The sequence below is a fragment of the Branchiostoma floridae genome, chromosome 7 (genome assembly GCF_000003815.2).
Source record: "Branchiostoma floridae strain S238N-H82 chromosome 7, Bfl_VNyyK, whole genome shotgun sequence".
In the NCBI taxonomy this organism is placed as follows: domain Eukaryota; kingdom Metazoa; phylum Chordata; class Leptocardii; order Amphioxiformes; family Branchiostomatidae; genus Branchiostoma; species Branchiostoma floridae.
The window spans coordinates 24,470,034-24,494,410 of NC_049985.1; the positions used below are offsets into that span (position 1 = coordinate 24,470,034).

General features: G+C 40.6%; 2 protein-coding genes across 2 annotated transcripts in view; both read right to left on the reverse strand.

Moving 5' to 3' along the window:
- LOC118419836 (allene oxide synthase 1, chloroplastic-like) overlaps window positions 1-1,797 on the reverse strand; it is a 9,936-nt gene extending 8,139 nt beyond the window's left edge. Inside the window, exon 1 of the mRNA XM_035826452.1 lies at window positions 1,663-1,797. The gene's annotated coding sequence lies outside the window, so the exon portion shown is untranslated. The remainder of the gene's footprint in view (window positions 1-1,662) is intronic.
- A 5,869-nt stretch (window positions 1,798-7,666) lies between these two features.
- On the reverse strand, window positions 7,667-24,377 carry LOC118420202. The gene is made up of 4 exons (XM_035826917.1): window positions 23,954-24,377; window positions 23,106-23,183; window positions 22,550-22,944; window positions 7,667-7,852 (listed from the first exon to the last, which is right to left on the reverse strand). The coding sequence occupies exons 1-4, from the start codon at window positions 24,243-24,245 to the stop codon at window positions 7,667-7,669; spliced, it is 951 nt and encodes a 316-aa protein (XP_035682810.1). The 5' UTR covers window positions 24,246-24,377.

Here is a 24,377-nt window from a genome sequence, read left to right on the forward strand (position 1 = left end):
TCACAGTAGGCACCCCTTCCAAGAAAGCTACCCCATACAAGAGACGTCAAAGAAGTGGCTTCTACATGTAATTATCTCGACTTTGCCCTATAATTAGTGCGGCCTCGGATCATTATAAATCTGCTTGAAGAATATAACTTTATTTTATAAATCTCAGGATGGAATTCTTAACATTTAATGCATGTCGACAATGTTTTATTCAATAGACATTGAAGTTACACCTGTGGCTGTTCCGACAGGTTTGAAGCCTGACTGTCACTAAAAAAACATTAAAATCTCTCAACCTAACATCTGCTTGGGGGCAGCATTCGAATTCCTGTTTCAGTGTTTCCAAGGAGCTTTTATAAATTTAAAGTTTCAGTGCAATGATATCAAGTTTGCCGGGCCGGAACGGGCCTTAGTTTGAACAGACCATTTCTTTTTTTCAACCTCCTTGGTCAGACCGTACCTCAGGTCAGTACGATTATTACGATGTATATGGTGTTCTATTCCGGTCACAACTCAACTACGGCGTACTTAAGCCAGGCCGTACTTCAGGCAACTACAGTGTACTTCAGGTTTAAGCCGTATCGGATCCACTTCTGTGAGCTACGTCGTAGTTTGTAGTTGGCTGAAGTACGCCGTAGTTGGATTTTGACCGGAATAGAAAACCATAGACCTGTTAACCCAGCCCTTCCAAAGCCCCTTCCAAAGCCCTTCCAAAGCCCCTTGCAAAGGCCCTTCTTTTTGCTGGAAGGTGACAGTTCAAAATTAGTAATGACCATTCGATACAATGACCATACTCATATGTAGTTGACCCCTAAGGGTACACAAACATTAGGGACGCAAGCCAATCCACTGGACCACGCTCGCTCGCGGCTAATCGCTCGCTCGCTCACTCGCGGCTACTCGCGGGCGAGTTTCATGGCTTATTAGACAATGGTACATTCCAGGCGAGTATTAAAACGCTCTTCTAGACGCATGTTACTGTATGTGGTCCAGCGTAATAAATCTACGCTTTAACTCACCATGTTTATATAAAGATATATCACAAATTGCATCAGAAGGAACTTAGTTTGTAATAAAATATAATGCATATTCATTGTGGGTCAAAAAGTTTTACAAAACCTATTTAATGTGCCAATAATTCATCTGACATACATTATGATAATGAGGGGGGAGGGGGGCGACATGTGGAACTCGGGATTTTTAAGCGTAGAATCTAGTCCAACTTACCAAAATAACATAAAATACGCGGCAAGGCACAGCTTTTTTAAAAAGATTTCTTGTTTGCATTGTCTTTTCATGTTTTGTTGTTGTACAAGTCAGATAAAAAACGTAAGACAAACCAGACTGACCACTCTACGCATAAGAATAGCATTAGCTGAGCCCTGATGCAGAATAGCATATGTGAATTAGGTCAAATTGATTGATTAGAGGAAGCATAGAAAACATGCATTTTTCGTAAAATTTAAAGTACAAACTTTAACCCAATGACTGATTATATAAATTTACCTTTTAGGAATGACAAGACGTTTTGAAACGTGTATGGCTGATTTATGTCCATTTTTACCCAAGTAGGATCTCTGATATGGTGTCAAGGACGTTATATAATAACAATCACCGCCAGAAATGCGACTATCAAACCACCGCCACGGCCCATACGTGCGATTGAGCTCTCACCTGGTCTGTAGTCTTCCTCTTTTAGAGTTGCCGTTACAGTCCGTGGCTAAGGACTTGACGCAGTAGTCTTCGTGTTAAATATGTATTTACACCTCCAGCTTCGTTGTTAGAATCTAGTCCACTCCAGCTAGGCCTCCGTCCACCCAAGGCTGGTCTAACCTGTTCTACGGGACTAGCTCACCTCTTGTCACGGGTCGACGCGCCTCTCTCAGCCAATCACAAGTCTCTCAACACAGCCGACCAATGGAAGCGCCGCAGACAACAAACACAGTTATTATTGCACACGGCGTGGGGTTGTGGGCTAACTTCACTGAGGGTGAAGCAAACTCGACTTCAGCTGAATGCTACACACTCTGTCACAACAGCTACTTGGTCACAATGTAACAAGGAGGGCCACTGTGTGAGCTAGGTAACAATGCTAAGATGAAAACGTGCCCTCCGTATTCGTGTACAGTCAAACCTGTATTAGGGGCCACCTCTACAGAGGGGCCACCTGTCCATAGTGGCCACTTTTTGTCGGTCCCTTGGGTATTTTATCTACAAGTTACCACCTCTATACAGAGGCCACCTGTCTATAGTGGCCAAATTTGTCCGGTCCCTTCAGTGGCCGCTATAGACAGGTTTGACTGTACACTATTTCACATGCAGTAGATATCTGGCGGTTTCTAGCGAGGACCAATCAGATGGCTGCTAGCATGTCACTGACCGCAGTCGACAATCAGCCAATGGCAGCCCAGTTACGGGCTAATCGCACCCCTTGTAGCGCCCCTAGTTTCATGTAAATGTCCTAAACTCAACCCAAGCACATTTGAGTTGCTATTTTGAGTTTCTTCCGTATGTCTAGATAGATCAGCTTGAAAATACTCAACTTTGAAAGTTTGATGGTCAAAACGCCTCGGGAGTGTAGAAATGAAGTTTTACACTCAATGGTGCTGCGCTCGCGCTAATGGAGCGGTCGCTACGTGAGGGAACGGATCCCGACGAAGGTGAGATTTGTCGAGTTGACCCAACATTTCCCAACAAGAGCAAGCTCTCCAGGAAGGGCCGCGTACAAAAATGGAGGGAAATCAAATCTAAACTTGTCCTGGATGAGGATTTTATGGCGCATTGTGACGCCCCAAATGACAGACAATCAGCGAGAGAAGACATCGAACGCATTTTCCAGGACAGCCACCTAACAGCGCATCCCGAGTCTTTGATTCACCGGTCATGGCGGGAGACATAGAAATCGGTAATAACAAGCAAAAAAAAAACATATTTGTCAACGATCCTGTAAAAAAATCATGACTAGTCATTATACAAAAATCTTTGCTAAGCGCAAATAACACCTTTATAATTGCCACTGTCCAAACATAAACTATAAACGTTACATTTTTAAGTTACATATAATTTGTATTCGGCAGTCCCAAAATAGTGTCGTGTGCTAAATAGCGTCCCGGCCGAAGACCTTGATACAACGTACTCAGTTTAGAACTGAGTGACTCATGTTGCATATACTACACAAAGTTACACCGCGATATGTTTTGCTGCATATGCTTCGTCATGTCAAGGAGGTTCTATCTACGAAAATAAGTTCCGTTCTGTTACATATAATACAGTCAGCGTAAATCACGCACCATATAATCGGTCATTCTGCTTCATTTGGTTTATTTCATTTGTTAATCTTCTTGTAATTATGCAAAAGTAGCTGACAACACACTTGTAACTTTGACAAAGACGTTCACATGTTTGAAAGGTTGCTTCTATGTGATGCAAAACCAATTCCAGAATTTGAATACGTCCGTCACCTAGCTATGTAAACGCGATAATTTATTCATGCGGTAGAAGAACCAAAAACATCCCAGACAACCACAGTCGGTAACGACGATATTGAGTTTTGGGATAATGTGACATTATCCATCGTTGTTATTTTGTAAAACATAAAATAAAAACATCACGTAGTTCTACTGTACTTCTACAAGTCACAACTTGAATCTTGTAACCGTAGTAGGTAAAAAGATCTCTGAATCTGATGACCCGTGCGCAACGGCTGTAGTAAATTGTCAAATATGACGCTATGTACTCAAGTCGTATTGTTTGTTTTTTCAGTCCTTCCTTCTATTCTATATTACCGGCATTGAAAGGGACCAGCTCACAAAATACATGCTGTAAACTAAAGGAAGCCCTACAAAGATTTCCTTTGTAATGTATTGACGGTATTTAACAGCCAGTAATCGACGGACAATAGGTGTGAAATATTCCTCCCTGCCCCTCGCGTGCCACCAGTTTAGTGTTAATTGGTTACTCTGCATTTGAAAGAGCGGACTTCATGGGCGTTGCCCTCGCTAGAAATCTACTGAATGGGAATCAGAGCTAGACCCCCCCCCCCCGGTCCAGGGATGACCAAAAAAGCCCGGTCTGAATAGGGTTAATCTTGACCTGTGTCTTTGCAACACCTACCCACATACTGAATATCATTACAATCGATCCAGGTTTAAAAGTTAGGCTGACAACAAATATCCGTAAACACAAGCAGACACACACAAACACGCTCACACAGACACTCAGAAACTCTCATTGGATATTTCAAAGCTCTTTGCTTGAACTACTTATATCTACAGAACTAAATATCATTACGACCCGTCAACCCCTTCTTGAGTTATTCTCTTTTTAAGTTCAGGCAATACTCATCACTACGTTCTGGACCAGCCTCGGAGGGAGAGGTAGTCTTCGAACATAACATCATATAGCGAGTTTAGTGCAGACGTCACGGTTACGTTATAGGAACAGGTAAGGACTAGGCTCAGTTTTGCAGTTAAAGTGACGAAGCGACAGATTTGAGTTGTTGGGTTCTATGGGTTGTATCGGGGAAAAAAACTGGGGTTAAAGGTGAGGTATTTTTCATAGTGTGAGCCTGTAATGCCAGTCAAACCAATAAATGAATAGATACATACAAGTTCATGTATTGAAATGTTACAATTTTCTACCCCAACATCTGCTTGGAGATAGGTCGTTCTGTAGTTCATTATCGTACGTTTTGTGGACCTGAGGGTAGTACAGGAAGTATACACGTGACTATGTTTGCTCTTGAATGTGAGAGCCTTGAAGGCATAACGAGGAATTTGTCTTGCTTGTTTCACCTCCGATCCCAGTGGCGTGGATTATGCACTATGTGGATTTCGCAGTTTCATCTCCGAGAATACGTCAACAGTAATATGGGTGTTCGGAAAGACTCGGGGGTAATAATGATTGTCTGTGATGACTGTGCACTATCTTTTAACATAACATGCTCATAACAAAACGCGATCGACATGCATTCCATCTACATCTTCTCCATTCTTCCATGACTATACCCTACAACCCAAACTCGCGTAAAATCAAAAACTACCGGTCCACAAACGACGACAAGCTTCTTGAATTTGTAACTGCTTTTATAAGATAAATAGAAAAGTTTTTCACTTACTTTTGACGAATTAATTTTTTTGTGGCGCGGCCTGCTCCCGGTAGAGCATTATAACTTGTTAAATTTGAAAAACCCTTTCTTATTGGCTTTAGCCGAGTTGCCGAGGGTATGCTGAATGTCGCGCGCCGTGTTATTAATTAAGCCAATTAGCGACCACGTGCACGGCCACCTGATCCTACACACAGGCAAGGTGATTACGTCATTTACTATATATGGTGAAACGCTCAGAGGCGAAGAAGACGAAAAAACAACGCCAAATTGGCTTGTAAATCATTTTTAAGTGATTTTTGGCCCAAAATTGATAACGGGGTTCTTTTCGTTAATATCTCACGCACTATCATACCAAATTTCGTGCACCTTGGGCTTAATACCTGGGCACGGGAGGCACAATTATACAGTTTCGGTCAAAACATCACCTAAAACATTCATAAAATTATTTTAATGATATCTATAAAAAACGGAAGAAAGTACAAGAAAGTAAGAAACGAAGGAAGAAAAGAAAGAATAAGAAAGAAAGAGAAAGAAAGAGAAAGAAAGAAAGAAAGAAAGAAAGAAAGAAAGAAAGAAAGAAAGAAAGAAAGAAAGAAAGAAAGAAAGAAAGAAAGAAAGAAAGAAAGAAAGAAAGAAAGAAAGAAAGAAAGAAAGAAAGAAAGAAAGAAAGAAAATAATCTTCTTGGCGAAGGTAATGTAATACGTAGTTAATGGACTTGCAGTACATAATTTTCTGGCATGGTCTAGTTTCCGGATGTAAGTCAATAACCAGGAAAAGGAAAAGACCAGTGTGTTCAGTTGCTTTCACATGTATCCTTATAACGTTATGTAACCTGCTCATTACGTACATGACGTGATGTGTTAATGAACATGGTGGCGCTTCTCTTTTCATGTCATGTTTTGTGCGCATGCTTAAATCAGTTAATTAGCCACCCGAACTCTGACCCTCGATAACTTAATTAATGAGCCAATCTCGGTAAAAACGTATAAAAAGTTATAGGACATATATACAAACAAACTCATGGAAGGAAAGTTGTTTTCGACCAGAAATGCCATAATGGCACACATGGATATACGCCTGGGCTCAGTTTTGACCCCATACGGTGGTTTGAGGGTTAAGCATAAAGTTCTTACCAAGCCCATTCCGTGCCTATAATCTATGTGTGAGTGCAGATAATTGTTCTATTTTAATGTCAGCTAGCGTTTTAGAATTCAGTTTTGACCCCATACGGTGGTTTGAGGGTTAAGCATAAAGTTCTTACCAAGCCCATTCCGTGCCTATAATCTATGTGTGAGTGCAGATAATTGTTCTATTTTAATGTCAGCTAGCGTTTTAGAATTCGGAAAGTTTGTGAAAACGTTTAGACCTATTTGGAAAAGGGCTCACTTGCTTAAAGTTTTCTTTAAGTAATACTGGGCCACTCCGTGAACAAGATAGGCTAATAACCATCGAAAATTTGGCCGTGGAGGTACGTGTGGATACATTTAAAAAGAAGTCACTGTCGTGAAAATTCTATCAACTGTGTTCATACGTGACTAATGAATCTCTTCGACGATATTTAAGCCTTTTGTCTTGTATACTTTTACTTTTTCCAAATTAGGATTACAAATATAGTACAAATAAGTGTTTATGAATTAGTTGATAAATTCAATTTCATTTTATTATTTTATTTACCCAGGAACGACATGTCGCCACTAGGGTGGTTTTCAGTGCGCCCTGCAAACATTAATATAAAACAATGGTTCAAATCAACATCGAACATAATAATATAATACAACGAACCAAAGAAATACGTATTGGCAATACAAGCAAACTCATAATAATAGATAAAGTAAATAAGGTAGAGGATGGAATAATCATATCAATGATATTTCAACAAAGCAAAATAAACTGTTACCTGGTAAGGCATTCATTAGCAGTTAATGTAATGATCTAATGTAATGTAATGATCTATCATCATACGGTCGAATGTTCACTCTTCGGCATGCATATATGCTTTTTTTTGTAAATGAAGATCATGGCTTGGGACCATGAGAAGTTGAAAAAAAAAAACCTTTATATGTAGTAAAGAAACGGTGCTACTATTTGTAAAAGTGGTACTTTACAACAGCAAGAGCTTTTGAATGCATAGGAGTACCTCCTTATTTTGCAATAGTAACTTGTGATTGCTTCTATTTCGAATGTAACATTGCTCAAATTCCTTGAGGGAATTCAAGTCTTCTATCATCAACTAATATCTTATTCACTTTTTATTTAGTTGTAAGCCCTGTTTTGTAGTGACATACAGTAGAAGAAAACTACTATCATTGGTCACTCTTCATTTGTTGGACAACCCTCATACAAACTGCCCAAACCCTCCCTAGTGCTGCTACCATCAGATACCACGGTACTAATGTTTTCAGATTGCTGTTCATACAAACTATTTCTTGAAAGAGAACAGCTTGACATTTCGATTTGGTTCACGTCTACCGCACAGTGATGTTCCGTTGGGGCGTACATGCCTGAGGAAGAGATATGGCTCGTATTTGTGTCTTCATATATTGTATTCGCTTTTGCTGTTCCGTAAGGCATTACTTCTTCATCAGACTCAGCTGCAGCTTCTTCGATTTGAGACTCGGGTTGCCCAGATGCGTCTTCCAGCCGTATGTCTGTATTTTCAGAATGGTCTGCAGCCCCAGGGATGTCTTCATCGCTAGCCACAGGTAAATCTGGCGGTTCCGCAGAAGCGTAGATGTCATCCAGGCCCCACTCAGGGTCTTCAGGCGACAAGGATGCATCATCGTTACTGTACTGATGGGTTTCTGCCTGTGTAGTAAGGTCCGAGTCCGCAACGGGGGTTTGATTCACGCTCTGGGTACAAGATTGTGCCTCTTCGACCAATTGAACACGTCGTAAGGAGACATTGTTCGGATCGAGTTCTTCCTTTGTTAGATGGTTTACTATATTGGCCACGGCATGAATGTTGACAAAGGCAGACATAGCTTGTACTCCTACTTGCACGGTTGCACTAGCGGTGTGTGTTGTATTCATTTTTCCACTGGGCCGTTTTCGCAAAACTACGAGGACAATAAGGATAAGCGCCAAAAGGAATAAAAGGAATATAGAAATTATAATGGCAATGATGGACAAAAGGTTGTGTCCACTTACGTCTTTGTTTGTTGAAGGAATGTTGCCAGTATCACAGAATCTTTGATGAATTGAGCCTGAGCGGAGTCCAGGTGAACAACAAGACTTGTTTGTAAAAGTGGAACAGTTATATACTTGTTTGTTTTTATCTGTTGTAGCATTTACAATCGTCGTTTGGTTTTGCCGTTTCTCACTTGGTTTCTTAACAGCACAAAATAGAAGATCGTATTTCGCTTTCCTGTCACCCTTGTCTGCTACAAAGCTGTATACACCGGAGTCTTTTGCTGAAAATTTCTTTATCGTGACGGCGTCATCAACAGATTCAAGGTTAAGTCGTCCAGTCGGGGTGATCCAATAATATGTGTCAGCATAACGTAACCGTCTGTACTGTAGAGCTGGCTGGGGTAAGTGAACGTCAATATTTTCATATACGTAGCTGATCGGTAGGTGGATTCCGAAGTATTCAAAATTGCTTTTGATGAATAAATCTTTAGTGATAAAACTTCGATTATTTCTTATTTCGATTCGGTAATAAAAGGTCACTAATGCCCTTTCATTTGAATATTGAATTTCAGCTGGACAATGCAAAGGGTTACCACGCAAATCGTAAGAAGTCTCTGGACGTAATGTTTTCGCATCTACTGGTATTTGACTGATGTTGTTCATTCTAAGCAATACAACGTAGAGATGCTTACTGGGGATTATCTTGATGGCTTGCATCGGAAATAAAGAAAGGCAGTTTCCTGAGAGTTCTAGGTACTCCAAGTTTGCCAAACTGTTAAAAGTGTTTTCTAATATGTGAGAAATGTAGTTATTTGAGAGGATGAGATTCGACAATGCCTGGAGTGCAGAAAACGTCAACTGACGAAGAGAAAGTATTTCATTTCTGTCCATATCAAGGTACAATAACACGTGAAGTCCTTTGAACGTTTCTGGCAACATAGTAGCCACCTTGTTGTTGTTTATAAAAAGGTATCGCATTTCAGGAGTTGTATTAAAAGAACCTAGGTGGGTTATTTTGTTATCTGACAACCTCAGAGTGTGAGTGTCCGGAGTGATTGAGTCTATCGGGACGTGTGTTAAGTTTTGTCCCGTATAGTCAGCGGTTTTTCCAGAACTAGTGGTCAACAAAGTGAAGATGATGACGATAGCCATGGCTTTCATTTTGCGGAGTGACACAATAACTTGCTGTGAAACTCCCTGTGGGTAAAAACAAACGTACAATAACAGCAAATGTCACTGGGTAAATAGAGCGCTACAGAAACAGCCCAATTCCCTATCTAACTACTTTGCTAAATAACAGTATGCAGACATAGTGCATTCTATAAGTTGATTTGTAAATGAAAACCCCATCAAATTTTTAAATCTGTTAAATAGCCATGCATTGTATCAATCGCCAAAGTAAATTGTTCAAGATTAGGAAGCATTTAGAACGTTTTGATTATCTTATTGCTGTGAAGCATGTAAATAGTATTTAAATACTTTTAATCTTAAGCTGTAAATTTCATGTATAGTATTTTACCCATGGCCAGTTGTATTATTAATTGTATTTCCAACAGAATTTGACACTTTGTCTTTGATTCTCTTGTGAAAGGAGTGTACAATTCAGCCAAAAGGCTGTGAAATGCTTTTGTCAAATAAACCATTATTATAATACCTTCAATTGGGCGAAACAAAAAAGCATGAGCTTCATACAAATGTCTTCTTCTGCATGTGAAGTGTAGTAAAATACATTCAATAGAAATTACATAGGTGCACGTTTAGAGAATTCGATCGACGATATACAGCAAAATACCTCCTACCCTCGTCCGTTACCAAAAATTTCTATTTTGGCACAAGCCAGTCTGTTCCATGAATACCTAAATTTTAACTATATTCTATTGCGTTTGCCTTTGTGCCTTTGCGTTTTGATGGGATACGTCAGACAATTTTAACACCCGCCAATAAGATGATACTTCCAAGAACGATTCAGTTACAGTTGAACTAAGTGAAAAAATTTTCCCATAATATTTCTTCGCCATTGGAAGGTACAGAAAAGCAATGTCTTTTGTAGTTTCAGATATTGGCATGAAAAAGATCAACACTCGCGCGTGGTAATGGTTTCATGTCACTGTTTTCTTATAAACGCCAAGGCCTTGATTTTGATTGAAGATAGAAACAAGGCCCAAAATATCCATGTATTTGACGACGACATTTGCTACATTGACTTGAGTAAACAATTGAGGCTCAAGACAATGTGCAAAATTGAGTAATGTCGAAACTTACCTGACGTTAGAAGGCCCGAAAGCAGGTAAACCGAGCTGGAGCTTCTGAGTCTCTGTTCGCGAGGGAGCCTGGAAGAAACCAGTTTTTTCTCAAATGTCACGTGGTGATTTATTACAAAACAAGCTTCGTCATTGGTCAGTAATACTCGTACGACGGATAGTGGAAGAAAACCGCCTGGAAATTAGTCTGCCTTAACGGAAAGTGATTTTGGTGCAAAGACTGTATGAAAAAAAATAATAATGTAATTATAAATTATATGATCTTCGGTGAATAGCAATCATTTGATGGTGTGTGAAAGGAATTATTTTTTGATTGTCAATATAAACGTCCTTAATGTGACGCCATAACAACTGGTGAGGTTTCTTGTGTGATTTATTGACTTGACTGTACATGTGTAACTTCCATACTCAAATAGAGACGTATCTGTATACTACTACTAGGTAGAATCCAAAGTTGTATAGTTTGTACTGTGTTCCAATACAGCAATAAAACACTCGCCATGAATTTTCGATTCATCTCGCCGACCTTTATCAGATGTCTGATTCACTGCGCTGATCGACTTTTCGGAAGTTGGAAATGTCATGACGTCAGGAGCGAATCAAAAGCGGAGGACCGGAAGACGGAATCTACCACTGTCACAGTTCAGTGGGGGTTGATGGGCCCTAATATAGATTGTCTCTTTATTTAACGCTTGTCACAAAGTAGTCCATTTACTATTCAGCGGGTACATTTGTATATAATTATCAATCAGGTTACACTTAACCGTTGATACTATTTATCATCAGTTCTTGATTTAGTGACCTTTGGTGTGTTTCGTTATGAACAAGGGCTGTTATGTTTAAAGATGGTGCACTGTTTTTACACACAATCATTATTTCCCTCCGGTCTTTCCGAAGACTCATGTTACTGTTGACATATTCTCGGAGATGAAACTCGAAATCCACATTGTTCATAATGCACGCCGCTGGGATTGGAGGTGAAACAAGCAAGACAAATTCCCTGTTCTGCCTTCAGGGCTCTCACACCCAAGAGCAAACATATAGTCACGTGTATACTCCATGTACTACCCTCAGGTCTAAAACACGTACGGTAATGAATAACAGAACTCAAAGCAGATGTTAGGGTGGAAAATTGTAACATTTTAAGACCTGAACGTGTATTCATTTATCAATTCGTTTGGCTGGAATAATAGGCAGCCAATGCCACCTGACGTGTCAACCTGAACATATAAAGTATACATAGAAGTACGTTATATAAACGTGTGTATTTCTCGCGCTTTGATCAAGGTATATTGAATATAATTAATAACGCCCTTGCTTTAGTAGACAATAAAATGATTGTTATTCAGAAAAATGAACGTATATTTGAGGGGCACTCGTAATGCAGAAAACGGTACAATACAAAGTGTCGCAGTGTTATTTATCAGGGTCATTCTGTCCAGAGTGAAAAAATTGCCATTGACTCCTCCTTGACATTCTAACGCCAACAATCACTTAGCTCCTTCTATTCATATACAATATCTACAACGGGCCCGGGGTAAAAAAACGAAGATTTTCCGGGCGTTTCGAGTGACATCCATCACTCTTCTTCAGCGTCACTAGACTGAACTGGCAGAACGATTCAATACAAGTACAGCTAACTAGAAAAACTAGCAAAAACTAGCAAAAGTCACTCAAATATAAATCAAGATTGTATCACAGTTCATCTCAGGTGAATTAAGGCCTATGATGCGCATGTTAAAACGCTTAAATCCCGTTTTCACTCCCCGGCGAGCTCCATCGAATCACAGACCTTAAGTTACCAAAAAAGTAAATGTTCTGAATTTTGAAATCTCCAGTCATATTGATATTTGCAACATATCTTTGTCAGTTTCTCACGTCATAAACGTTTGTAAACAACTCGAAAGCAAGCCACACCCAAATACTCTCACTTCCGGGTAGGCTACCCGGAAGTAATTCAGCCGTAGATTTTAGAATCGACTGTTCAACGGTCCGTGTGTACTTTCAACAATCTTCAGTGACATTTTGAGCAAACCACTGAACACGTTATACACGTTCTTTGGTTTGTAGCCTGAGTACCATCAGGGTAGTAGTTCGCTGCTATGTGCGCTTCTGCTACCCGTTTGGAAATCTGCACATTCAAACCGTTTGGAACAGCAGAGAAGCGACTGTATAGTGTATAATCAACGCCGGAGCGAAATTCAGTCTGGATGGCACCCAGACTAAGCGGCGGAGGGAAGTGTGCATATTTCAAGACGTCAGCACGGCACAACGAAGTCGTATTGAAATGCTGTGAATATTGCTGTGCAGTGTAATAGCGTAAAGGTAGATTCAACTCATAATGTAGAAAAATGACCAAAAACGTATTCTTTTACAATGCAGCTCTTTATTGATATTATCACTTTGACAGATTGAGTCATGTTCTGTATGATATGTGTCCAGGACAAACTTTTCTCCTCCATCTCAAACAACTCTCCCATGCATATTTCTGAGAAGAGACACTTAGTCTAGTGATCCAGCTATTGTGGGAAAATACACCACAGCTATCATACTTTGCATAACTGATGACATAACATTTATTCAAGCGAAAGTGGTGAATAAATGCAAAATGTAAAAGCATATTCGGTTTACAACCCAAAAATCAGGATGATTTGTCACCTCCTATTTTCAAATTTGTCTTTCGCAAAATATAAGTAAAGACTTACCGCTGGATGAACCGCCCGTGTAATACTACACCACTAATAATAATTATGTTACCTTCACAGAAGGTACATACTGTTTTTGCATCGTTTCTTCTTCTTCTTCTTCTTCTTCTTCTTTTCCGCACAAATAAAAAACATGAATATCTCCAAAACTAGACCTTGGAATATCTCGTAATTCAGCAAGCTGGTAGGTCTGCACATAAGACACTGCACCTTGGTCATTTGGTCCCCCAAAGACACCAAAAAATGATTTTATGGGGCAAAAAAGGGTGAAAAAACTAGCAATTTTAACACAAAATCGAACTTTCGAGCCCCCATAGAACATCAGAACCACGTTCCAAAGACCCGAGGTCAACGACCGGTAGCTATGGAACCCGCCCGGGAGTTATGGAACATGGTGTTCGAACGAGGTCAACGACCGCCACTACGCAACACGGAAGTGTCCGCCCGTCAAATGATGACTTCATCTTGCTTTGGACGGCCTGAATTGAGGCAGAAGCCGTCCTCTGAATGATTTGTGGAATTCATTTTACCAAGAAGTAATAAATCGGATCAAGAAATTCACAGAGCTGAGCTTTGACTTTATTTTGCCGAATATCGGCACCTTTTGCATACTAACGTTAGTATATCAACTTCAAGGAAATTGAGGGCAGGCAGAATGAAATTTAATGCCCCCAAAGTATAATGTGTCTCGGTTAAGGTCTATATCGAGTCAAATCTAAGCATTTGTTTCGATACTTTTCTTGATTTTGTTTAAGCTAAAGGTTTTGCTACCTGCACAAGTCAGTTTAACTCTGAGCCATCCAAACATTGTTCGGATTCTATGTTGATGTTGTGTTTGAGTTACGTAGAATCGAGAACACACACGATATGTAGTACGCCAGCACTCGTGCGTAACGTTACACACGCGATAATATGGTGAACAAACGCATTCAGAGCACTACTGCAATTTTCTCAGACAGGCCGACAACTGTGGTAACGTTAACGTTACGTGTATGTGGTGATTTCTTTGGATGTCTCCTGACATGATAAGTAACTGGCATATAACACGTTAATCATAAAAATGTAGCGAGACCTGTTCGTTTTTCAAGTTCATACATAGAGCTGTCGTCTAAATGAAACACGGATTGGTGTCACGGTTGTAGTTAACCGATTTTTGAGTCAACAAGAACATTTGAGCAAAAAAACAACAACACATGACTACGTTAGACGCAAGGTCACTGCGTGTTGCCGGCTGTTACATAAAAAAACTAGAGTTCCTCGAACACACATCTTCGCCAAATAAACATTCTTTATCGAAGGTCGTTGTTTTTGAATGATTAATGTATGTAATTATGGCTATAATGGGCCGGATAAGCACCAAATACAGCTTAATACGAGATGTTAATATAGCAAAGCTGGATGTAAGGTCTTTAGTTAGGCTAGGTTAGGCTAGGTCTTTAGTTACCTCCATGAAATGTCATGGAGGTTATATTTTACCCTGTGTTTGTCTGTGTGTGTGTCTGTGTGTGTGTGTGTGTGTCTGTGTGTCTGTGTGATAACTCAAGAACGGTTGGATGGATTGGTTTCATACTTGGCGTGTTGGTAGGTTGTGATGAAAGCTGGAAATGATTAGATTTTGGACCCCTAGCGGCTCCCCTTGGTACTGCAGCGCAACTTCCGGTTTTGCTATTTCGGTGTTCTGAACATGCTATGGTCACGATTTTTAAGTTTTAGATAGCTCTTGCGCTCCGAAAGAAGTGACATACGTTTGGGCCCCCTAGCGTCTAGTTTTGGGATAGCAGGGGCATTTTTGTCAAAAACTTCTGAAGAGGATAACTCAAGAAGGGAACAACGGATTTTCATGATTTTTGGTATGTAGGCACCTCAGACAATGTTGTACAAAATGAAATACTAATTATGCAAAATAGAAGCAAATTTGCATAATTAATGACAACATTCAATCATAGCAGTCTTTTCAGTGTATCTCTTGTCTTGGACGTGATATGGTCTTGAAATTTGGGTGGTAGATAGCTTTTACTGTCATGACAAAGTGGGGCAAGTTTCAGCCCCCTAACATTTAATTTGGGAACTGCAGGGGCGTTTTTGTCAGGACATTCCAAAGAGGATAACTGCAGAAAGGATTGACGGATTGGTATCATATTAGGCATGCGGGTACCTTAGGCAAAGATGTTCATAATGATATAAATGTTATGCAAGTGAGGACTTAATTTGCATAATTAATGAGGAAATTGTATAATTCCATTGTTTGCAATAACTAGACTTCAATAAATGTAACACATGTTAATTATTATAGGTGAAATATAAGCAGATACCAAATATGGTAATGAGGAACTTATTTGCATAATTTATGTAAAAATTGCAAAACTGCTTTATGATTAATAATGGGAATTTTATAATTGTGACATGTGTATGTTTGTCAATGATGAACAACACCATGCATAAATTATGTCAATTGCATGAAATTTACGAAAGCTCTAAATTTTCATGGAGGTATGAGGTCGCCGAACTCTAGTTTTGTATAAGATTTCACTCTACAAAATGTACATTGCAGTCTTTTCGTAAAAAAAGAAATAATAAACAAACTTTGAGTGACTGGCCTATATATTAGATAATAGGTCATCTAAGGGTTACCTAAGGGTCATACGTAAGGACTGTTACGGCCCCGCCTTGGTGAATGTTTGTGTCCATCTCATGAAAATAGTAAGTAATGTTTTGCAATCGCGAGTTAAGTCAGAGGTATTTTACACAGTCTACCTGGCCTGGCTATCACGTCAGGCTACTCAGATCCCCCCATTCATAGCCCCGCAAAGACAAAATAGCTGATTGACAGGCATAGTAATTGCTAATCTCCAAGTATTAGTATATTCATAAGCTTTACTTAGATCCTCCTCTACAACCTAGCACAAACCGAGACAAGATACGATACCACCCGCGTTCTATGACCGCACTCGTACAACCCGGAAGTATATGATATTGTCGTAATCGGTTGCACGGAAACCCCCATGCAGTGTGAAATCGAGGCCAAAATCAGGCAAAAAGAGCCAGTTTGAAGGCCAACTTTGACTCTTCAAATCTCATCCCGAAATAGTATTTGAATCATTAAGCGTACTGTATGCGATCGAACAACTCATGAGGATTACGTTGGCACCTTTGACAGCCTGATTTGGCCCACCGCGATGTTTTAATCTTTTTTTACGTGACCATGTCTTATGCCTCAAACGGGCGGGCGTGTAACACCCTGCGATGGCATGACGATTAGTTCTGCTCCACCTTTGATTTGTCTGTGCTAAGCCCCGGAGACTGAGGGCAGGGGATTAATTTGGTGTGACTGGCCCTTGTCAGGGAAAGGAGATCAGGCTTCTGCTTCTGTCTGAAGGGCTTGAATGATAAATGAAGATTAATGGTCCACACATTAGTGCTGGACTAGGGTGACAATGGTGCCAGTGTCATGTTGCACTGCACACCACTTTTGTAAGGGATGTGGTTATCTCCATGATAAGAATCCCAAAGTAATTATATTAAGTAGATCGCAATTTACATAATTAGCATCTCATTATGTTGATAATCACCCTAAGTACCTACCTACCAAAAGCAAAGAATATCCATCAATCCCCTCTGCAGTTATCCTTTTTAAAAGTTACAAACTATAAGACCCACTGCAGTTCCAAACAAGCTGCTAGGGGGCCCAAAATTACACCATTCACTCCTAGTCCCAACAGCTATCCACCACTTAAAAATCATGAACATGGCACTTCTGGAAAATTTAGGCGCAAGCTTTGACGCTCACTTGCAGTACCAAAACAAGTCGCTAGGAGGCCCATTATCGAACTTGACCTTCCTTTCTGTGTCCCCTACCTATCAACAAAATATCATTAGCATCCATGTAGAACATCTCGAGTTATCGTGTTAACAGACAAACGCAATTACATACAAAGCCAGCTTCAGCACCATAGGTAAAAGCTAGCTAAACCATTCTCGCACATGACAATCCTTTACACAACCGCTACACACCTGCCAAATATCGTAGAAATCGCCCAGCTGCATTTTGAGTTATGCTTCTCGAAACAAACCTCGAAAAAATACAAAGGTCGCTGCTGTACCGTAGGAAAACGCCAGGTAAACCATTTTCAAACTAGGCATGCCTTTCGACAACCGCTACACACCTACAAAAAATCAAAAAGTTCCATCCACAATTTCTCGACTTATATGCTGTTGACCTACATACAGACCCAAGTAAGCAATCTTATAATCTTCGCTGGCGAAGATAAAAACATGCATAACGATCGTCATGCAAACTCAAAGTTTTACGCCTGAGACATAAAGGTATGTGCAACACAAACGATGGACTTGATGAGTTTATTTCGCTATTAAACTGACCTGAACAAACACGATTAACTGCAGCGTGGAACGCCCTCCCCATGTTAGGTCACGGTCATTCCTTTCACCTTGTTGTTTATCATGTAAGTTACCACAGCGCTGCGTTGGTCCCCAGCAAGCAAGTGGAGCACGGAAACGAAGTCTGGGTGAATTACAATAAATCTACTTACAGCTTTATACACGGTGGGAGTGGCCGGCACAGCACAAATCCCCAGGCACAAATCAGCATAAGCCAACGCGAAAGTTAAGTGTAGCAGAAACCTAACCCCTTGAAGTTTGCATGATTGACAGGCGGACGGGTTTGAAGTGTACCGACTGCGGCACGTATTGATAATGAGGGCATAAACAAACTACGTACATCAAACGTAAATCAAAATTGTTTGCTAAAAATAAAAGAAATTTATGAAATATGAATTGCGGGCTCTGAAAAAATGATTGGGTCGTTCAAAATATGAATGAATTTACACAGATTGACTGTGACAGGAAGCATAGCGGAGATGTGCTGCGTACTGTGAAGATCACTTGCAGTGTGCAGGGGTAGCCATATCAATTTCTGCTCTGAGAGTGTCCGGCAACTGCGGGACGTGAACGAATATAATAGATTTGTGGCAATTTTAGCGATTACGCTAATCAGCTGTTTCTGTGAATTTGTGCGATTTACAGTAGTTGGTAAGGCCCCCTTTCGAAATTTCCACAAGACGGCGATCGCGCTGCGCTCTTACTGCGACATAAACAGGACATGTGTAACATTCGATTTCACACTGGGTATATGGTTCATAGAAAACGTAAAAGTGTGACTGAGCATGCTGAGGAGAACCCTTCGCGCTGCGTTGTACAAGCGGCAAACTCTGTGAGACGTTTTTGTGAATGTACCTTCCGATTTTGTGCTACGCAGTGTGCCGTAACTTGGTACGCTTGTTTTAATTTCGCTCTCTTCAGAAGTTAGTCTAATTCAAGTAGATAGAAACGAGAATTCAATTCTATAATATTTGACAATAAAATTGTGACTGTATGTACTTCTTGCCTCATGTGAGGCTGTATCTAGCACAATCTAGCTGATGTTTTCACGGGGAAAGGGACTGAATGCACTGTTTGCGATGGTCCGACTGAAAATCATTACGAAAAAAACAACACCGCCAATATCAACAAATCTCTGCCTACCTTTTGGGAAATATCTTCGACATCTTAATTTTCATAGACGGTCAGCCCAAATTTGGTGCAACATGATGACACCGGTAGATTCGGTCCATATTTTATAAGCAGTCAATTAAAGAATCAAAAGCACACCTATTTGTCACGTTTCATGTAGGGTCCCGCCCCCGTATAGAGCGCAAGCATATGAGGTCCGATCGGCTTACAGGAGACTATTTTGAAAGTACCTTATCTAATTTCACATATTGTTCGATTTTTTTTTACTTCTATGGTAGCAACAACTGAGTTAATCGGGGCCGGGAAAATGACGACAAAAACATCGGCGCTAGCACGATGCGACTGACCAGAACATTAGGGGGAGGGGCGCGGCACCGACTGGGTTCGACCAGTCGCTTCTCGCTTCTCTCTCGCCGCCGGCGCGCGTTAGGAATTATCATCAAAGTCAGCACCGTCCGCAAACATCCGCTGATTTTTTAGAGATTTTTGCAAAATTTGTCTATACTTACGCGCCGAGTTTGTTCGTCAACAATGACGGAAAGCGCAAAATTAAACTTATTCTTATGTTATCAACTGAACTTCGCGGCTCGCGTTCTGCTCCAAGTCAGAGACAGAGAATATGAATTTCCCAAGTGATTCAAAGCTTTGTTTTTTTAAACATTTGAATACATATTGTTGAAGGAAGCCAGTTTTTTTTTCCATGGCCCTCTCTCCGCAAGCCAAGAAATTTCTCCCTGGACCTCCCAAGCCGAAAAAATTCATAGGCCTTGACGCTCCCGCAGACGACACGCTAAATGTCGTCGAGTAAACCCTGTTGACGACCGTCAGAAATGGATAACCTTTTTGGACAGACAGACTGCCCCTGTGGCTTGTAGCTATGGGGATGTGATGAGATGATGATGAGAAACCCTGTTTGGAACACTATTGGACGTTGTGTTCATTATTCAAGATGTATAACGTTACAGATAAAAATCATCAAAATTTATTTGTACCTTCTTGCATGTCTTGACTTATCCTGTGTCAACATCTGCAACTTAATCAGTTTACCCTTCCAGGTAGAAATGCTAGACCAAACCATGTGAAGGTAACATTCTGTATTTGCTTGCAAATATTACCTTTCTAGTATAATGTTTGATTTCCAGAATTGTGACTAGCAGCTGTGTCCTCAATATAGGTCAAGGTACTAAGCTCTATTTAGACAATGAAATCAATACATTGTCCTGATTAATTAAGTAAATAATGACCTGCCTTGCATTAAATACATCTTAATATGTAAACCATAACCTAAACTACCTACCTTCCAAACACAGTAAAATCTATTAACCTGGGCTTGAGCTATTCTCCTCCAAAGTATCCAACATAAATGCCCACTGTAGTTGCAGCTAGGTTGGTATAACGTGCACCATTTACTACCAGTCCCTAGAGCTATCCACTACTCAAAAATCATGAACTGAGCACTTCCAGAAAATTTAACTTTAAAACTTGAAAATATCATCAAGATCCAACTTCTCGAGTTATGTTGTTTAGAGCCAAACGCACTTACGTACAAAGCTCGCTGCAGACCCAGGAAAACGCCAGGTATACCATTTTCAACCTTGACCTTGACCTTCCTTTCCAAAACAGCTACACACCTACCAGATATCACGAAGATCCATCCACAACATTTTTTAGTTGTATGCTTTTGACCTACACATAGACCCCAAAAATCCTTGCTCAACCGTTTCCATGACCTTCTGCTATTCTGGCGAAGGCAATAAGGCTAGTTTTGGAAATTTTGGCCTATAGTTACTTTTGGCAAAAGTATAGTCTGGTTGTGGCACTAAATCTTTATTTGCATTATTAATGTCGGAGCATTTGCCTGTCTTTTAGCCTGCCTGCCTACCTGTCTAGGTGCCTAGGCCAGGTACTGGCCATGGCCCCTTGCTTCTCTCCGTTAGAAGTCTCCAGGTTGCACGGTCCTTTGCACTTATCTCCGCGAACTTGATACCCTTTGAAATTTGATTCCTCAAGTCGTGGCCTTGACTTTTGGAAATCTTGAAAGTATGCTTTGTGGACTAATGTGTTTGGTGGTCTTCTTACTACATGTCCAAACCCCACCTTAGTCTGCTAAGCCTGATAGCGTCGACAGTGGAGTGTTCTATTCCAAGTCTGGCTCTGATTTCCTCATTCGGAATGCGGTCACGGAGTGAATCGTCCTTTCGAAAGCTAGCAGGAGAATTTCATCAGACTTTTTCAGAGTCCTAGTTTCACATGCATAAGTGGCAATAGGGAGTATAAGTGCCTGGAAAAGACGCATTTTAAGACATCTACTGAAACCCTTCAAGTTCCAAACTGTTTTTCTTAGCCTACCAAATGCGGATTAGGCCGGAGAGATCCTTTACCATTTGTGGTGCCAGGTACAACCTTACCTTAGACCTTAGGTCTTCCCGTGCCGTAAGGCACATAAGGCAGCAAGCTTCCATCGTCCTCTGTCGTTTGCAGCCATTTCTGCCAGGTACAACACTTCCTAGGAAAACAAACTGTCTTTTAGCAGCTCATCACAAAGAAAGTTTGCCGCGTCATACAGCTTTAAATTGTGAAGGATTTCCAAAACCGTCTTCACGGTGTGCTTGTACATAGTATTACGGGTTTCAAGTACACAGAACAGGGCCAATGATGGGCTGTTGACTGATCGCGTGTTCACGGACTCCAGGTCTTGGTTTGTAACGCCAAACTGCACGAAGAAGGTCCTCCATGTCGGTATGGAGCTGGCGTGTGTGGTAGTAGTGTCCAAAACCGCGGCTAACCTTTCTTGGATGTTGAAGCTGAACCAATCGTCTTCCAGCAAAATCGCTGAAAATGGAAAACAATTTGTCAACGTAGATTATTTAGTGTTCGTTCCATATCATGCCCATGATTGTGAGATAAATTAGCTACCCTAATCGAATCGATATAAATTTGAGGAATAGCTTCCAAGTAAAACTTACACGATGCTCGATCTTTGCACCAAGCCAGCTTGATGGCGTAGTCATTTGCTGCGTTGTTGCGGCTGGCCCTGTGAATTATGGCCGTTTGTTCTGTGTAAAAAAATACAACATAACTATCTACACGCGTTTATCGTGTGTAGTTCAATTTATTTTCAGTAACACTTTTTTGTAGAAAGTTTGGTCTAAAAAAAGCAAAAATATCACAAATAACTATTTTGAAGTAATGTAAGCCAAAGGTGTTGGAAAGCCCTATACAAATATGTCCAAGGCACGTCTACTTGAAATTCCAGGTCATTCTAGTGTGTACACTAGGGGTGGGTTGTTGAACAGGTCCAAAAATCATGCCATAACCACTGTTGATTTACTCCTGGCTTGTTTCCAACCTATCTATGACTAACTCCAAAGCCGCGAACAAATCTCTGCTAAGTCATTTCCAACTTTTAAGTGACTATTACCAGAATGACCTCGGACCATCCACCCATGTATCTGTATCTGTAACTATATCTGTTAACAACATAGAGAAATTGATTATTTTGATACACTCTTTAGAAAATCACTTATTATCTTAACATTCGGTTGAGGATCAGTCAGAAGAGATTCAGCAAACAACTCAATATTTGCCTGACTTTTCATCTTGGTCAAATTCGTCTTCAGTTGCGATGGTTTCTCAACAGATCTAGATCCTGTAAATTCATTACCTTCCAGTGTAGGGACTTCCTTCGGATCCGAAATAGGCCATTTTAACTTGCGGAGCTCCTCGTTCTCTTTCTTCAGGTCGCCATTGGTTTCCTGGAGTTGCTTGATTTTCTCGGTTGCCTTGCCAAGCCTGCCTTCCAAAGTAATGACATGTTTTGATTTAGCATTGCGGAGGTAGTCGATCTCACTTTTGAGATCTCTGTTGGTTGCCTGGAGCTGTTGGATTTCTCTGTTTTATTCAGCAAAACCTTCTGAAGAGATTCATCTTTCTTTTTGAGACGAGTTACTTCCTCGTGGAGACTGTTCACAATAGTCTCCTGAATCCCAGCATGGTGCTTTGCCATCTCAAGCCTCCCTTCCAAAGCTGTGACCTGTTGTGACTTCTGTCCCATCTTCTGACCGAGATGTCGGGTGACAGGATGGGCCGCACATTCTGAGAAACTTGAATCCTGAGAACTGGTGATAGCTAAACCCAGACCTTCTAGGGTAGGATTTTCGATGGTCTCTGCAGTACAAGAGTGCCCCAAGGTTGATAGGAAATCAACAGAAGTTCCTTTCAGAAACCCTGACAAAACATTAAAAAAAACACAAAACTTAATGTATGAGAAATGCTGGACGCAACAAGTACGACGCAGGGCAAACTTAATTGTTTCTTTAACCAACTAAGGTAACGTTACTAATTAAAGTACCGTTGCTTTTGATTTGACTGAAGGATTTGAAACATACCTGGCAAAATGGTTTGTCTTGGGGCCGCCAAAGAATTATCAGTAGAGGGTGCTGGTCTCTGCTGGGTTGACTTATCACCTGGTGGGTAACAAAGACATGTGTTTATTACATGGTCCGCCCTTAGAAGGTCACAATATATTGGCGGATCGCCATCGTGCACATAGAATCAGAGCTAAGCGATCCACATAAACACCACTTATATATTAGCATATCACGCAATACTCTTATTTCACAAAAGCTTTTGATGATGATGCCAAAGTCATTCATAGAATACTCACATAAAAACTGAGTTTTATTGAGTTCAAGGCTCTACACTAAATCGGTTAAAGACTTTTCTGACTACAAATAAGCAGACTATAGTGATAGAAGGCTCCAGGTAGAGTGGCGCGCGGGGTTCCACAAAGAAGAGCTATGGAACCATTACTATACCCTTTGTACATAAAAAATAATCTACCAGATCAGCTTGGTCCAAGTTTAAGTTTATCTACACATGGCTGTCTATTGTCTATGAGAATTTTATCTACAAATAGTAATGCACAACTTCCGCAAGAAGATGTGGACGCCCCCTAAAAATATATTACACTATGTACATAACAAACCAAACCCCACATTTAATTGTAGGTGCGGCTGGTCATTTGAAGTAATATACTTAGTAATCAGTTGCTGTTGCACAGTGTGCATGCGAATCTGCCGTATTACGCTTTACGGTTATATTGGCTACACCTTAATGCAGATACGGATACAGAGAGAGAGAGAGAGAGAGAGAGAGAGAGAGAGAGAGAGAGAGAGAGAGAGAGAGAGAGAGAGAGAGAGAGAGAGAGAGATACAATGATTATTAATGTACCTACCACAAACAAGCGAGCAGATCCTTTCAGAGAGTGCTGGGAGACTGTTCGAAATTTCCTGAGTGTTCACTCTCTGCGCGATGACTTTTCTTAACTCATATGAGAACTCTCTGACGAGATTTCCAAATGCCTTGAAACCATCATTGTTGTCGTCTAGCCAAATAGGGAAGATTTGTTTGTTGTTTTTAAGAGCCGCTTCCCACTCTGCTCGGATCCATGTTTTGTTGCTTTGGAAGCAGTACTTGCTGACAACGAATATAAACAGTTTCATTGAAGGACTTTCTATGACTTTCATAATTCTGTCTAGCTTTTCGCCGGGTTGTAAAGAAATCTCGTCATAAAAGATTTGGTCCTTCTTTAGGCCGTCGGTGTCTAGACGATCGACAAGTTGCCGCACAAATGCTTTGTTTTCCCCAGCATGGCAGAG